The sequence below is a fragment of the Eucalyptus grandis genome, chromosome 9, assembly GCF_016545825.1.
Source record: "Eucalyptus grandis isolate ANBG69807.140 chromosome 9, ASM1654582v1, whole genome shotgun sequence".
NCBI classification, from domain to species: domain Eukaryota; kingdom Viridiplantae; phylum Streptophyta; class Magnoliopsida; order Myrtales; family Myrtaceae; genus Eucalyptus; species Eucalyptus grandis.
In genome coordinates, this window is record NC_052620.1 from 33,582,321 (window position 1) to 33,597,686 (window position 15,366).

Here is a 15,366-nt window from a genome sequence, read left to right on the forward strand (position 1 = left end):
TGAGTCGCTTCGAATATCCTAAGAGATGGTGGGATCAATCGTATGGGCAAGATTCTGGTGGCGTCAGAGAAGTGAGGAAGGTAGAAATACTTTGGACAAGTTTGGCAATCTTTGACCAAGTATGGGGTTGGAGGATTTGTCCCTTTCCTACCTAAGTTTTGTTGACTGAACAAACTTGGAGGAGAGCTTCTAAATCAATAGGCTCTCCGCGTTGAAGTGCTAAGAGGCCTGTACTTCCCCAATGGCGATCTTCATGGAAGCGGGAAGAGGGGCTAGGAGATCTTAGAGAGTGTCTGAAGAAAGGTTTAACGTGGCGAATAGGCGATGGAGAAAACATTAAAAGTGGGACAACATCTATGGATACGTGGGACTAATGAAGAGCTGGCCCCCAAAGAAACTGAATGAAGAGCTTAAAATGGCCAATTAAATCCATAAAGGTTTGAGATCCTGGCATCTCAGTGAGATGAGCCAGCTCCTGGAGGCTATACAAATGATTCTGTCATCTGTTTGAGGTAATGACGAAGATAAGTTGGTCTGGTCTGCGGGAGGAGGGAAATTACTACTGTCAAGACTGCTTACCATATGTTGAACAACCAACACTGAGGAAAAAGCTAGAAATAAGAGCCCTTCCTCATCTCATATTATAGAGGATGTCTTCCGGAAGATCTTGTGGATTGCTGACCGTGTGCCAAAGATTAAAATATTTCATTGGAACAGTGCCTACCAATTTACTAGCCGCTGCTAGGAACTAATGGAAGAGAGGACTTAGAGAATTTAGGCAATGCACTTCTTGCCTTGAAGACAGAAACAGGTGAACATTTATTGTCGTCGTGTGCCTGGACGAGAAATGTGTGGTTCGAGTGCATGGGCCAGAACATTCGTAAGTCGGCTGTGGCCACTTGGGATGCTTGTGGCTCACTAGCCTTGTTCGGTTGTTGATAGTAAAAATGAGAAAAAAAAAAAGAAGTCCTGGTCCTAATTGCTCACACGTGTCGGCATATAAGGAAGGTGAGATGTCATGCCGCATTTGGCCATCTTCTGACCTGAACTTTAGAACTTAGAACACTAGACTTCTCATGCTTAATGGAGAAGGAGCAAAGTCGGCAGCAACAAGTTAAAGAAGACTCTCAAACGCTGAAGAATTTTCTGGTACGTGGGCAGCAGACCACAAAAATGGTGGGCAGTTAAAAAGCATTTTGTGAAAAAGAAAAGTCAAGAATAACGGCTGAAGGAAGAACAACCTGGGCAAAAAGCAAAAGAAGTCTCATGCATGGGAAATGGGGAAATTTGTGCATGAAAATCTTGGAAGAAAGGTCCACAAAAGTGGCTGAGAGTTGTAAAGAATAGAAAAATACAGAAAAATGGAGAAGCAACTAGAAGTGCTCAATGTCGGTGGAGAATGGCGGTGACACGCCTATAAATAGGGGTTGGGGTGTGTGTTTTGAGTGGTAGAAAAACTACACACACTCCTTCCAAAATTCTTCCTTTGTAATAAAAGCTTTCATAATAAAAGTTCTTCTTTTTTAACCCATTCTCCCTTTGCCTTTATAGTCCTTTTATTCACACATAACACTTGCACACACACACACACGCTTCCGCAAATCACCAACACTACTGTTGTTATCAGGAAGCTAAAGGCTAGTTGGCATGAGCATCAAACTGTTTTCCAAAAGAAATCATCGGGCGCAAAGGCCATAACAGGAATCCTCCGATCAAGGGAGTTAGCCAAAATGAACCGTGATGGGGACTTATTCTACATAAACCCTGGAAGCTGAGCATTGGAGTAATAGCTCGTGATAGTACTAGCTCAGTTCTTGGAGGTAGCAGTAAGACAGTGGAAGCAGAATGTGACAGAAGTTGTTGAAGGCCATACCCATCAAGGAGGGACTGCTGCTTGCCAAAAGGAAAAGAGTGAAAGAATGTGGTGATTAAAACTGATTCCAGCTTTGTCTGTAAGGGCCTTACTGATTGCTGCTCTCCTCTTAACTGAAAGACTGAAGTGATGGTGAGGGATGTTCTTCGTTTTACTAGTAATTCTGAGAGTTTTCCTTTTGATGTAGTGAGAAGGAACTGGAATCAATGTGCTAGCACACCAAAAATAAGAGAGGGCATGATTTGTTGGAGGGTTGGAAACACCCCAACCATCTCTACTTGCTCTAATTTGCAAGAATAATTAGACTGATCCCCCTTAAGCAGGCTTACCAAATAAAATGGCATCTTCATTGCCACAGAGAGAGAGAGAGAGAGAGAGAGAGAGAGAGAGAGAGAAGATTTTCTCTTAGAATTGGAGTACTAAAAAAACAAAGAGAGAGAATTCTTGTATTAGGATTCTCATCCCTTGCAATACAATAAAAACATGAACCAAAGGAGGCTTAGCGATAAACAACATGCCTTTGACTCTGATTGCTATCTAATCAGACGCGTCTTAGTATGCCATGTTATACAAAAGTTGCATATTCATGCAAGACTTGAATCTCTATAATATATCTAAATAGAGAGGAACATCACTCTCTCTTTTTATGTGTTTTGAAGTATTTTTTCCTCATTCTATCTTAGAATACATCCGTCCTAGATACTCAACTGTATATTAGTTAATGAGAGAGGAAGAGAGAGAGATGTTGGTTGATGGAGGGTGTCACAAGGGCGGAAACTTTGGCGGTGGTGACGGCCAAAAGAGAAGCCAGCGCAACCTCGTGGAACGCATGGACTGATGAGAACTCGAGGAGGGAGATAGGGAGATTGGCTAGGTGAGGATGAGGGTTTTGTATTTTCATCCACAACCGTCATGTAGACACATTGTTGCATCATCGATTTCCAATGACCACTAGCCAAAAGAACTACATTAGAATTTCAAACAAAAATTTGTGACTAAATTGATAAAATCGAAAAATTTATTATTGAGTTGGCATTTATACGATAAATTCAAGGCTTATAGGGCAATTCTTCCAATCTAGACAAATCCAAGTTCTTGCAATGAAAAGTAATTTGGTGATTCCCCACTTATGTGTCAGGCTCAAACAACAAATGAAATGAGCACAAATTACAAATTAACCGACATGTCGTGACAATTGAGTATAGAGACCTTATTTCATTGTGTCCTTAATATCTCATGACTCATGAGCATCTCGAAGGACCACAAGACAAAATATAACCCTAGGGTTTTCTCACTGAGGTTGCTTTTTGAGCTCACACTTCAACTCAACTGATGCACGATTCCCTCTAAAGTAGTGGGATCACATTCCCTTGTAATAGTTAGATCCATCTAGAAGCCTTTTGTGGTCCACTCTTTCCCCATATGTTCAAGAGCGCATAAAAAAACGAGTAGTTTCACATAAAGAAAAAATGCATCATTTTGTGGCCCTTTGATTGATCTCCCCTAATAATTAAACAATGCAAAAATCAACGACCCTAAATCTTCTAGGAGTGATCTAGGACCCCTTAAATCAATCGGGTGAGTAATAATTTCATCCCACCTGGCACTCCGAAACGCCTCTCAAATGGCCTAATTTGAAGAGGGGGGACTACAAAAAAGGCAAAGACATATCATAAAGCTTTAACCATACAACGAGTAAAACTTTCTTTTTGTGCACTATCAAAATCAAGCATTTTGGTGCAATGATGTTCCAACTTTATACCAAGATCGTGAAGTCTCCCCTCGATATCTTTTCTCCATAAAAGAAAGCCCTTTATGAATTAACAGCATTTTCTAATCACCTGTCCTTACCTATATATGGGCATCACCCCAATAAACAAATTCGAGTTTCCGCCATTAAAAAATTACCTAACATTCCAAATATGCTACTGACATTCACTTCTTGAGGCCACGTGTTGGCTTGGTGAGTCACCCGGTTCGTCACCTTTCACATATTATAATCACCCCATTACCCCAAAAAGGAAGGCTAGAACCTTCCCTTTGTTTAATATTTTAAAAGGGGGATCGGCATATGATATGACAATCTCTAAAAAGCATGGCATTTAAGATTTGTGTGCATCAACAGATGGTGGGGAGCGATTGGAGCAAGAGCCACTTTTCAAGGGAACATCAACAACCCACTAAGCAAATGTTTTCCGGCTGCATTAAGATTTATGCCTCTTGCTTATTCAGTTTTGCGTAACTGCGCAATGTAGATGAGATACGTGCAGTCGGAGGAACTCATCGCACAAAATCATGTCGAGTGATTGTATCATCGAGAGTTTGATTCACACATAGTTGAGCAAAAATAAAGTAGTCCAGAGTTTGATTCATACACAGTTAAGCAAAGATAAAGTAGTGAATGATCCATGAACTCTTCTTATGAGATCAATGCAAAACTTGCGGTTCTTGAAATGCGACCTAGCTGATCTGTCAAAACGAACTTACATAGTATCCTATTCATCCATTGTAATCGAAAAACCCAATCGCAAATAATTGGGTCTGCGGATAGGACCACTTTTTCGAGATGCGACCGATACCGAAATGAACGATTAGGATGAGCAAAAGATGATAATGTCTTCCTAGTTACTAATACGACAAAAGAGTATCTTGACTCCTTTTGAGCCACGACTACTGCTTGGACACGCACGATAATCGTTTTCAATTTTAATTACTATGCACAAGAGTGAAGTTTAGCCATGCTATTACGAGCTCTACTTGTTCCACTTTGATTGGATGAACAATCGAGCTGGTAAGCACCGCGTGGATCTAACATTTGGAAGAGAATCATAGGATGAGAAGGATATGGGTTTCGCAGTCTAAGAAAAGGGGCCCAGATTCGATTCACAGATTTCTAGTGCTGGTTGAGATCAGCAACACAAGCAGCAGTTGAATAAACAAATCGACGAGTGCCCGAAGAGGAAGGACATATATAGGAGGCTTTCCGCTAGTTTCCATTGTCAGACAAATTGGGGACAAACGTACTCAATCCTCTTTACAACTTCACTGAAAATCTTGCAAACCGAGGAACGAACAGAAGTTAGAAAGAAGTAGAGAGCAGGGAGACAAAAGAAGGGAAGAAGAAAATGGTGGGAATGATGGGATGGGGAGGCCAAGAGCAAGGATGGAGGAAAGGGCCATGGACGCCTGAAGAAGACAAGTTGCTCAGCGAGTACGTGGGCTTGCACGGGGAGGGAAGATGGAGCTCCGTCGGTCGATCTGCTGGTAAGTAATCTTGCTCATTTACTTCTCACTTGTGGACATGAATCCTCTGTCTCGCATGATGCCTCTATTGAAATAACAAATCAAAAGGGAAAAAAAAATAGAATATTTGCAGTGCAGAATCTTCTACAAATTAGTACGAAGATAACAAATCAAACAGAGTATCAATGAGTTGATCATTTGGAGATTTAAAAATTTATGAGTTTCTTCAATTAGCATCCAGAGATGTGTGTTGTCGAATTTAAGCCATCGTTCCATGTAAATGAGTTTCATTTTGAAATATTTTGAATTGAATTAGGACATGATTGCGTCGAACAAACAATCTTAGTCCTTTGCTTGAAAGTGTGCTTTGAGAACATTAGGAGATGTTCGATATCATGTAGCAAGCATCCGAATTCTCATATAATGTTTCTATGGGTACTGAAATCTTTCAATTTTTTTTTCCTTTTGGGTAACTAAGTTCATGATTGATCGAGAGCTGTTCGTGTTATGGAACAGGGTTGAACAGGAGTGGCAAGAGTTGCAGGCTGAGGTGGGTGAACTATCTCCGCCCGGGCCTCAAGAGAGGCCAAATCACACCTCAGGAGGAGGGCATCATCATCGAGCTCCACGCTCTCTGGGGCAACAAGTAAGCAATCGTCCCTTTAAGCTTAAGTGCAGTACCTCGCTTTTGGTATAGAAAATACGTCGAAGCTTGTTCCATTTTAAAACTTTCGATGTGGCCACGTTCGATGATTCCTCATATGTCCTGTCTTTACTTCACTCGATTTGAGCTCCCTTTGGATGTGAATTCCTTGCCCAATTTTCTTGACACTAAGCATCGGATTTCTCTTGACCGGATAACAGGTGGTCGACCATAGCTCGATACTTGCCCGGACGGACTGACAACGAAATCAAGAACTACTGGCGAACTCACTTCAAGAAGAAGGACAGGTCCGCCCACAAACAAGAAAGGCGAAGCCGAAGAGCTCAAGGCATCAAGCAAAACTTGAAGCACCATCAACAGCAACGGCAGCAACAAGAAGCGCAAGCAGAGTCGGAGGCTGCCTATGAGAGCGAAAGCATGCCCTCGACCCTTCAAGCAGAGCCGAATGATCGTCAGGAGAGAATTATGGAGGAGACACGAGCGGTGAAAGAGGCAGTGCCCCTGCACGCCACCGCCGAGGATCATTGCCTGCCGGTTCAAGAAGTCCCGTCCTGGTCGGACTTCGTCGGAGATCAGGTGCTGTGGGGTGGGCTTTGGAACTTCGACGATACGCACTGTCCGTTTGATCAGCCAAGCAATTGCAACAAGACGGCCATGCAGAATCATGCCTCAGGTGCAGGGTTTTCTTGTGATCTCCATGGTCGAGGATACTACATCTTCCAGGGAAATGTTGTCGACTTTTAGCTGTATTGGTGTCCTAGATTCATAATTCTATACTTGGAATAATTGTGTTTTCATCACCTTCCCTAGTTGAAGAAGATTCAAATAATTGTTTTCCTTTTAAAAAAAAAAAATATTATGTAATTTTTTAACTTGATGAATCCTCTTGAATGTATACATAAGTTGATTCTTAAATTAGGAAAGTCTCTGGAATAAAGAACACGAACAAGAGTTGCTGAAGAAACCTCGTGGACTTTCTTATGTTATGTCATCCAAGCAACGACTAGCTGTCGGTCATGGATTCATCGCTGTTGTTATCCAAAGAAGTTACTGAAAGAAAGACGGTGTCCCTATCATATATCGTTCGTCGTCAAGTTACTTTTCAGTCAACTTTCATATTTGCACAAGTCACCAATTCCTTTGCATCGACCCAGATTTTCCACAGTGAATCTCGTAATTATTCTATTGAATATAACGAAATTGTCTACCACAAATTTAGTACGCGTTTTGACATCCGACGCAAAAATCATATGCAGGCAAATTGCTCCAAGATGCCTCAGCCTGACTGCAATCCACTCTCTAGCGAAAGTTGTACTTAAGAACGGACCAACGCCTCACTAAGCAAACTCATCGGATCCTCACATGACCACCATGCATCCTCAAGGCTCAATAAAGGCAAAGATAACAAGCATATCAAACACTGGTCAGGTGGTTCGTACGCTAACTGATACAGGGGCGATATATATTATTGCGTGGTCCCTAAATCACGAGAACCGATACCATATGAATAATTACTCATGTGTGGATCCCACCGCGAGGCCCACATGAGTAACGGCCTAGATGCGCTTGGTTTACTTGATTTAGACCATTCAATATTTTATCTTTAGAGTACAAACAAAACTCTCAATTTGTCCCTGACAACAGAATGATTGAAATAGAGATTACTCTTCGCATTTATTTTACTAGGCTAATCAATCACTAATATAAAAATAATTTGGAGTATGCTATTATGGCAATTTAAGATTTGATATAAAAGATTGAATTTCTATTTTCATTCATATTTTCTTTGTATTATTAATCTTAAGACCACAAATAGTCAGATTGAGATACAAATGTTGAACGGTTTCAGAAGTGAACGGAATCACAGAAATATGATAAATTACAAAAACTTACTCTCTTTTTTTAACATAGAAATGAAGTAGAATATATGAAAAATAATTTCGAGTAACATCCATGACCAAAAGGAAAGCGGTCACGTCAGGTGCAAACTGAGTTGTTAGTCAAAAGTTTCCACATTAAAAGATTGATGTTGCTAGGAGCAACTCAGATATCCTATTTTGACCAATAACTTATATGCTAAAACTCTTTTAGTGAAATTGATTCAGTTGAATATGTTAATAGCATAGATTTAGATTCCCTCTTAATGATATTCCAAAATAAACGTGTTGGTTTTCTTTCGCACATCCCCAACGAGTGATAATAGCACTTATGGTTAATTGGTGACTTTACCTAATGCGTATCGGTATTTTGGTGATTGTCTCAAGGGAGGAGTGGATGTGACTCCTAAATCAAGGTGCAAGTAAGTGTCTACTTCCCGCCGATCTTTGGCTAGGTTAAAGTAATTTAGGAGGAGTCAAAAGAGCAAATCCAATTCCTAGCAATAGTATAACATAAAAAATCCTAAATTGATACATCCATAATAAATTTACCCAAACTAATTTTTTATCACAAAAAACTCGAAACTGGTACATTTGTAATCAATTTATCCCAAATAAAATTTTAATCTCAAAAAACTACAAATTGATATACTTGTGACAAATTTATCCCAAAATAATCTTTTAATAATCATAAACCACAGATTGGTACATTCCGTTAATTTTTGTTAAATTAAATTAATACAACGAAAAACCACAAACCAATATACATGTGATAAATAAATGGTAAAACCTCAAATTCGTACACCCGTTAAATATCACATTTTATTTAATTCAGTAATTTGATTGTAAAATTTAAACAAAACTAACGGAAGATAAATTTATCACGAGTGTAACAATTTGAGATTTACTACTATGATTGAAAAATTTATCTGAAATAAATTTATCATAGGTATGCTAGTTTGGAACTTTTCGTGGTATTAACCTTTGTAATAATGTTAGTGGAGAAGGAAAATATGGTTAGATTATTAAATGAGGTTCACTCGTGAGGCGATAATTTGTTAATATACACATGTGAGAAATGTAAGCTGGAAGAGTCTTTCATCAAATAATTAATATAATGCGGAGCAATAATATATTTTATTGGTCATAACTTAGAAACTTAATTTTATTTTATTTTAGTGATGCTAGGTCCTACTGAAAGTCAAAAGGGATTGAATTTCCGTTTTCTTAGTGATTTCTAGATGAAAACATCAAATTATTGTTGTGCGCCCCAATATAATGATATAGTAAATTCGAGTATTTAATTTATATGCATATTGCATAAGATATCGCTGCACGCCAAGTGCAACACAACGTGCATCAATTGCCAGGCAATTAAATTAAGACCAAGAAAATAAATATATAAAAAAATAGCACGAAGTTAAATATACGAAGTTTTCTCAATTAATTAGTATATTGCATACGAATAATCATTGTTGACCCAAAAAATAATACACTAATAATTATTAAATATTAAATCTGACCCGCCTTTTCTGAAAACTTCCATCATAACATGTCATATCAATCGTCCGTCAATCGGGATGGCATTTCCATTCCAGCCGAACCGATTTCCACACTCCCTGCTCAGTCGAAACTGGAAAGTCCTGACCGAGATGGGGAACCCGCCCAGTCGCCGGCCGACACGTGGAGGCCCATTTCGAGGTAATGACGACGTCGCCATGCGCTCTCCCCTCACGCATGATGAACGAAACCTCCCGCAAGATCCAACGTTCCCCACGCGCGGCGGGCCGAGACCGTTGACCGAGAGCCGCCACGTCAGCCGTCGGCTTCGCACTCGAGGGCGCGGTGCCATCACGCGCCGGCTGCCGCGCGTGGGGGAGGAGCGAGGGTTTTTGGGTTTTTTGGCCATGCAGGGACACTTGCAGGAGCGGAGAAGCGAACAGAGGGAGCTTATACGAAACGGGAAAGAGAGAGCGCCAACCCAACCTTAGCTTCGATTCCCATATTTCCTCATCTTCAGAAGCTTTTCCCCTTGCAGTTTAGGGGAAAAGTCTGGTTAAAGAAGGGGGCCACCCCCAGCTGTGAGAGAGACGCAGTTCGGACGAGAAGATATAACCCTAGAAGAAAAGAAAAAGAAGAAAGGAAAAAGAGAACTCTCTCTCTCTCTCTCTCTCTCTCTCTCTCTCTCTCTGTGTCTGTGTACGCCTTTCGGGCTCGTCTTGTTAATCTTGATCTGGGGTTCACGGTATTGCTTCCCTTGCTTTTCACGAATTTGGGTTCGTCTGGGGTCTGACCCGAGAAAGAGAGGAAGGAGAAGAAGAGGGAAGCCACAATAACAACAAACATAGTAATTAAGGGGAGAGAGAGAGAGGGTTTTCATACTGTGTTCAATTCATGAATAGGGTATAGAGGGTGGTCTTGGGAGGAGGAATAGGTGTGTTTGAAGGTGAACGAGAAAAGGGGAATTCCTTCTTTTTTTTTGTGTTTTTGGGGAACTCGATTATAATGGGTAGGGGAAGAGTGGAGCTGAAGAGGATAGAGAACAAGATAAACAGGCAGGTGACCTTCGCTAAGAGGAGGAATGGGCTGCTCAAGAAGGCCTATGAGCTCTCTGTCCTCTGCGATGCTGAGGTCGCCCTCATTATCTTCTCCACCCGCGGCAAGCTCTATGAGTTCTGCAGCAGCCCTAGGTTTGACTCTCTCCCTCTCTCTTCGTTTATTTTTGTCGTCTTCCTGTGAGATGAGATCTAGTTTTCTACCTTGGTCGTGTGATCTGCCTGAATTCTGATGTGCTTATGAGTTGTTACCAAGATTTCATTGCAAATCGCGCTTGATACTTTAGACACCTGTCAACTTTTCTATCAAAGATATTGGAAACTTTTCCTTCTGATGTGCTGTTAATTTACAGATGCAGATCCAATTTATTAAATGAAAGACACTCTAGTTCATTTTCTTGAGAAAAGCCGGACGTTTGATTAGACCGATGACAACTTGCCCTAGCAGACCATTAGGCCAATGACTGAGTTCTCTGTCCTCAGTTAATTCACCCGTTTGAGAGAGAGAGAGAGGTGTCCTGGAGTTGCAAGTGACGTTTTCTATATTGGAGATGTTGATGGGAGACGTTGTCAGAATGATTAGAATCCACAGATAATGATAGGATCCTGTGCGTGTGATGTTTTCTGATGGACTATAAATCTCTTATTTTTATCAATTATTTGTGATTCACTTCCGCACAAAATTCAATGGGTAGCCCTTACTTTGTTTTGAGTCAAGTTAACGTGGACCGTCTTAGGGCACCCATTAAACCGATGAATTCTTCTTTGCGCTCTTAAGAGCCTGGATGGGAAGTTATGCTTGACCCTTTCTTACACATGTTTTGCTAGAGAAACGAAACAACTAAAGTAATAAACACCAGTATCGAATCAATTTCGAATTAGCAACTTAAAAGTATGAAATCAAAGAAAAACACCTATGTATATGTGGATCGGCCATGATCTATCTACACCTTGAATGTTTTTTTGAGAGCGTAAAAGATACAACAAATTAATAAAACCATCAAGTTAGTCTAATCTCAAAGTTCTAATCTCTTCTCACCAACTTCATGAGGCTACTTCATAACATTTTGTGTTTCTCTAATTTCGGGTAGGAAACAGTAATACCTCAAAGGTAGTCTCCCAATGGTGGGTTTCCCCTGCAAAGGCAACACCACTTGTTTATGGGATTTATCTTGGTCACCTTGTAGATCTATATTGGAAATTTTTCAACACAACATGAACTTCCTTTGTACTTGACCTCGCCAGTGAAGAATGAAAGACATATGCCAAATTGATTCTATGTGATATTCTCACATTCAGAATTGCACAAAATAGCTCACTGTGCCATGTTAAGTTTCAATGAAAGAGCCACCATTGATGGTAGGGCTTATAAAATGAAAGAATTTGCTCAAGTCAGGGGATAATCTTCTTGGTGAATGAATAAACGAGCCAACTTTATCTTGAAAACCTATTTTGTAGAATTAATGAGACGACAGCACGTGTACTGTCACGACATTTATTAAGTAAAATCAATAGAAACTTAGTATCTTTTAGCTTGCTTGAAAGGAGAAATTTGCTATATCCGTCATAATATATGAATTCCAGTTCTTGGTGCGTTGAACTTGGATTTCCGACTTGATAAACAGTTGCTCGAGGAGGTCAAGGATGTGGAGAGACTGCTTTCAATCACAGAAAAGTATTGTGATTAGTTAGCAATCTTTGTGTAGACAAATTAACCTAAACTCTCCCATAATGTTTCTCTCAGCATGCTCAAAACGCTCGACCGTTACCAAAAGTGCAGCTATGGATCCGTTGAAGTTAACAAACCCTCCAAAGAACTAGAGGTACTAATCTATCCAACTCTATACATTCGCATGTTTCGGATATGCGGACACATCACATGCACACAGACAGATTTTCTTGGGTCTAATTTTGTCGATGGCGAGGTAACAGAATGCCTACCGGGAGTACTTGAAGCTGAAAGGGAGATTCGAGGCCTTACAACGGACCCAGAGGTGATGAGTTATGAAAACCGAATGAACTTTCACTTGTATGCGTGCATGGTTTTACCTAATTCGGTCTAATTTTGGAGCCCCCCTGTTATGTGACAATTTTTTCAGAAACCTTATGGGGGAAGATTTGGGGCCCTTGAACTCGAAGGAGCTCGAGCAGCTCGAACGTCAACTTGAGGCATCATTGAAGCATATTAGGTCAACTAAGGTAACACATCTTTTGTGTTGTGTTTTTCCATTACTTACGTCGGAAGTCAAAATTTAATCATAAACATCAAAATATCAGCTTCTTCATACCTCCTTCAGCGGTAGAGCTAGACCTTAAAAGGACCTTTTTGCCCGTTAGAATCACATACTTGGACTCTCCTTTGATGGTTTGATCTTTATGTGTTTGAACATTGTCACATGCTTCATATCAAAATGAATTCTTCTATATGGTACTGAAATTCTCAAGATTTACTTATCATCTTACTTTGCAGATTTCTTTCTATCTTAATTTCCTTCTCAATTTAATTGTCTAACATGTTGGGTACATCCCTTTTTACAGACTCAGTGCATGCTCGATCAGCTTTCCGATCTCCAGGACAAGGTATGAGCTTTTGATAAGTCAAGAACGACAATGACTAAAGTACTCACGGTGTTTTATACCTATGTAAGTAAAACCTTACTTTTGCTGCAATTATAGGAACAATCGTTGATGGAAGCAAACAGAGCGTTGACCCTCAAGGTTAAAATGGTTCTTGGCCCTGCTACAGATCACAAAGAAATCGACTTGAGAGTTTTTTCTCTAAGATTAGCCATATTTATTCACAACCACAATTTTGATTTTTTTCTTCTTCTTATTTTTTCCCTTTAATTCAGCTGGATGAAGTTTGTGCAAGAAATAATCTTCGACCACCATGGGAGGCTGGTGATCCAAGCATGACCTATGGCCAACCCCACCCGCAATCTCAGGAATTTTTCCAGCCTCTTGAATGCAACCCCACCCTCCAAATCGGGTAATTTATTAAACTCAATCTTGCCATTTAATCACTTGTTTGTTGAGAAATTAGTGCCGGTTACTTTCTTCCTTGCACCTAAACCATCGGTTCGACACGCATCTAGTGTCAAGCAACAAAAATGGTACATGCAGATGCGGGAGCGTCTGCCCGCATTTCACATATATGCTGAATGTGAGACCCTATGTATAGAATTCCATGGCCAATCCTTTCAGGATCAGGCACGCCTGGTTATCATCTGATCAGATGGGAACTAATACCAATCCCATCGCCAGGATGGTGACCAGGAGCTCGGTGCACCCAATTCTCGACCCACCTAACTTTGTCTCTGATTGACCATGTGGAGCGATATATACCTACATGTCTTTGACCCTACATTGTCCTATTACATGCACTTGTTTGGGTCCCGGAACACTTACAACTCGCTGCTTCTTTCGTGAAAGGTATGATGCCGGAGGATCTGATCAATTGAACACTAGTGCAGCCACTCCAAATGCTCCTCAACAAGCCAGTGGGTTCCTTCCTGGTTGGATGCTCTAAGCCTCCTGCAACAGCAATAACTACTCCGCACCAGTCCAATCCAAATTACACAAGCGAAAGACTCTTCCGAATGGTGTGCTCCTTTTCTTCTGAACTTTTCATAATAACAAGCTGATTAGCCTCGATCGATGTGACTATGCATGTTCAGCATAAAGCAGCTACGAAACTTGTTTAACTTCAGACACCAGGTGGGGGTGTGATGTGGAACTTGAATCCCCAAAATCTATTCTCATTCCGAATCATAGCGTCCCAGGTCTTATATTTTTTTTTTCTTGTTGGGGGCCAAGAACTCTGATGTAATGGTTTCGAATAAATAACCGAGATGCTGTGTCTTTGATTTGCCCGTTCGAAGCATGCGGTCTCGCCATTCAGGTTATTTTCGTCAACGATGTTCGCATGATTTGCGTGCTGTGTTCTGGAAACCATCCGGCTCTGGCTCAGGCACGAGCAGCATCGGTTCTACCTACCCGACTGTGATGGGTCGTCATGAAATTAAATTTGTGTGGTCGTCATGAACCAAAGTTTTGATTTTTCCCCTCCTTTTCGTTCTGAAGTCTGCCTGGTATTTGCATACCAAGTCGGAGCATGGACGCGACAGGCCTTGGGCTTGCAAGACGTCTTAACACATCAAAGGCCCTGTCTACATATCGAAGGCCCTGTCTCTCCCGTGATAACACACTACTAATATTTTATCTCAGAGTTATATCAGGAACTTAGGCAAGTGGGATCGATTAAGGAGTGGTGTGGCTTGATATGGACCGGCGGTATTAGCAAGCATAACTTTATAAGGCAGCTTACCTGTAAAGATAGATTACCGATAGTGGATGCCGCATCATGATGGAAGTCTTCAGTAGATATCCAGTGTAACTTATGTATGTCCAAATATAAAAGACAAAACTCATCTATCTTTGAGTGTAACTAGGCTAGGAGTATATGAAGCATCCTTGCACAAAATGATATTCAACATTCTTAAGGAAGATGGAATTTTGAACTTCATTGGACGATAAGGGTTACAAAGGGCAAGAATTTGGAAGCACAACTCCTCAAGTTATCCTTCTTAGCTACCATGTACTGTATTTGGATGGATCACAATCATAGACATTTTCAAAATAAATCAATTGAGATGTATCTTCTTTTGGCTAGGATACATAAAATTGCAAGAGGTAGGGCTTCACTTTTCCATAATTGCAGACCCTCCTGAACAAATATTTTATTGGCAACTATGCGGAAGCTTCCTACCTCCATATCCTCGCATAATTAGCTATGTTTGTAATGTTGGGGGAATGCTTTTAATCCTCCGTACTTTATCTGATTAATGACATTTACATATTTATACCTAAAAGAATATATATTCTATCTCGAAGATCAATACCAAATCACAAAAATCTTCTGAAAAACATCTAAGATTTCATAGCATGCTCTTTAAAGTTTGCTTCCTTTTGGTCCCTTTTGTGGGAAATGGCAACACGTACAATGCCAGGCATATGTTCCCTTAAATTATGTCTTCTTTACAATTACAACCACGATCAGATAGAGAGAGAATCGAGAATCTTTGCTTTAGTTAATTAGTGTTCTTTGAAGAGCATTATTCCGTTTCTTTTCTACGTACCTCTTTTGATATCCTC

At 40.5% G+C, this 15,366-nt stretch overlaps 2 protein-coding genes across 2 annotated transcripts; both read left to right on the plus strand.

Moving 5' to 3' along the window:
• Positions 1-4,798: 4,798 nt before the first annotated feature.
• Positions 4,799-6,713, plus strand: LOC104419442 (MYB-like transcription factor EOBII). The gene is made up of 3 exons (XM_010031103.3): positions 4,799-5,137; positions 5,633-5,762; positions 5,981-6,713. The coding sequence occupies exons 1-3, from the start codon at positions 4,999-5,001 to the stop codon at positions 6,522-6,524; spliced, it is 813 nt and encodes a 270-aa protein (XP_010029405.2). The 5' UTR covers positions 4,799-4,998; the 3' UTR covers positions 6,525-6,713.
• A 2,994-nt stretch (positions 6,714-9,707) lies between these two features.
• On the plus strand, positions 9,708-14,092 carry LOC104419443 (agamous-like MADS-box protein MADS2). The gene is made up of 8 exons (XM_010031104.3): positions 9,708-10,347; positions 11,957-12,035; positions 12,145-12,206; positions 12,312-12,411; positions 12,751-12,792; positions 12,889-12,930; positions 13,065-13,201; positions 13,645-14,092. Exons 1-8 carry the CDS (start codon positions 10,163-10,165, stop codon positions 13,739-13,741), a joined length of 744 nt encoding a protein of 247 aa, XP_010029406.1. The 5' UTR covers positions 9,708-10,162; the 3' UTR covers positions 13,742-14,092.
• The last annotated feature ends 1,274 nt before the right edge of the window (positions 14,093-15,366 follow it).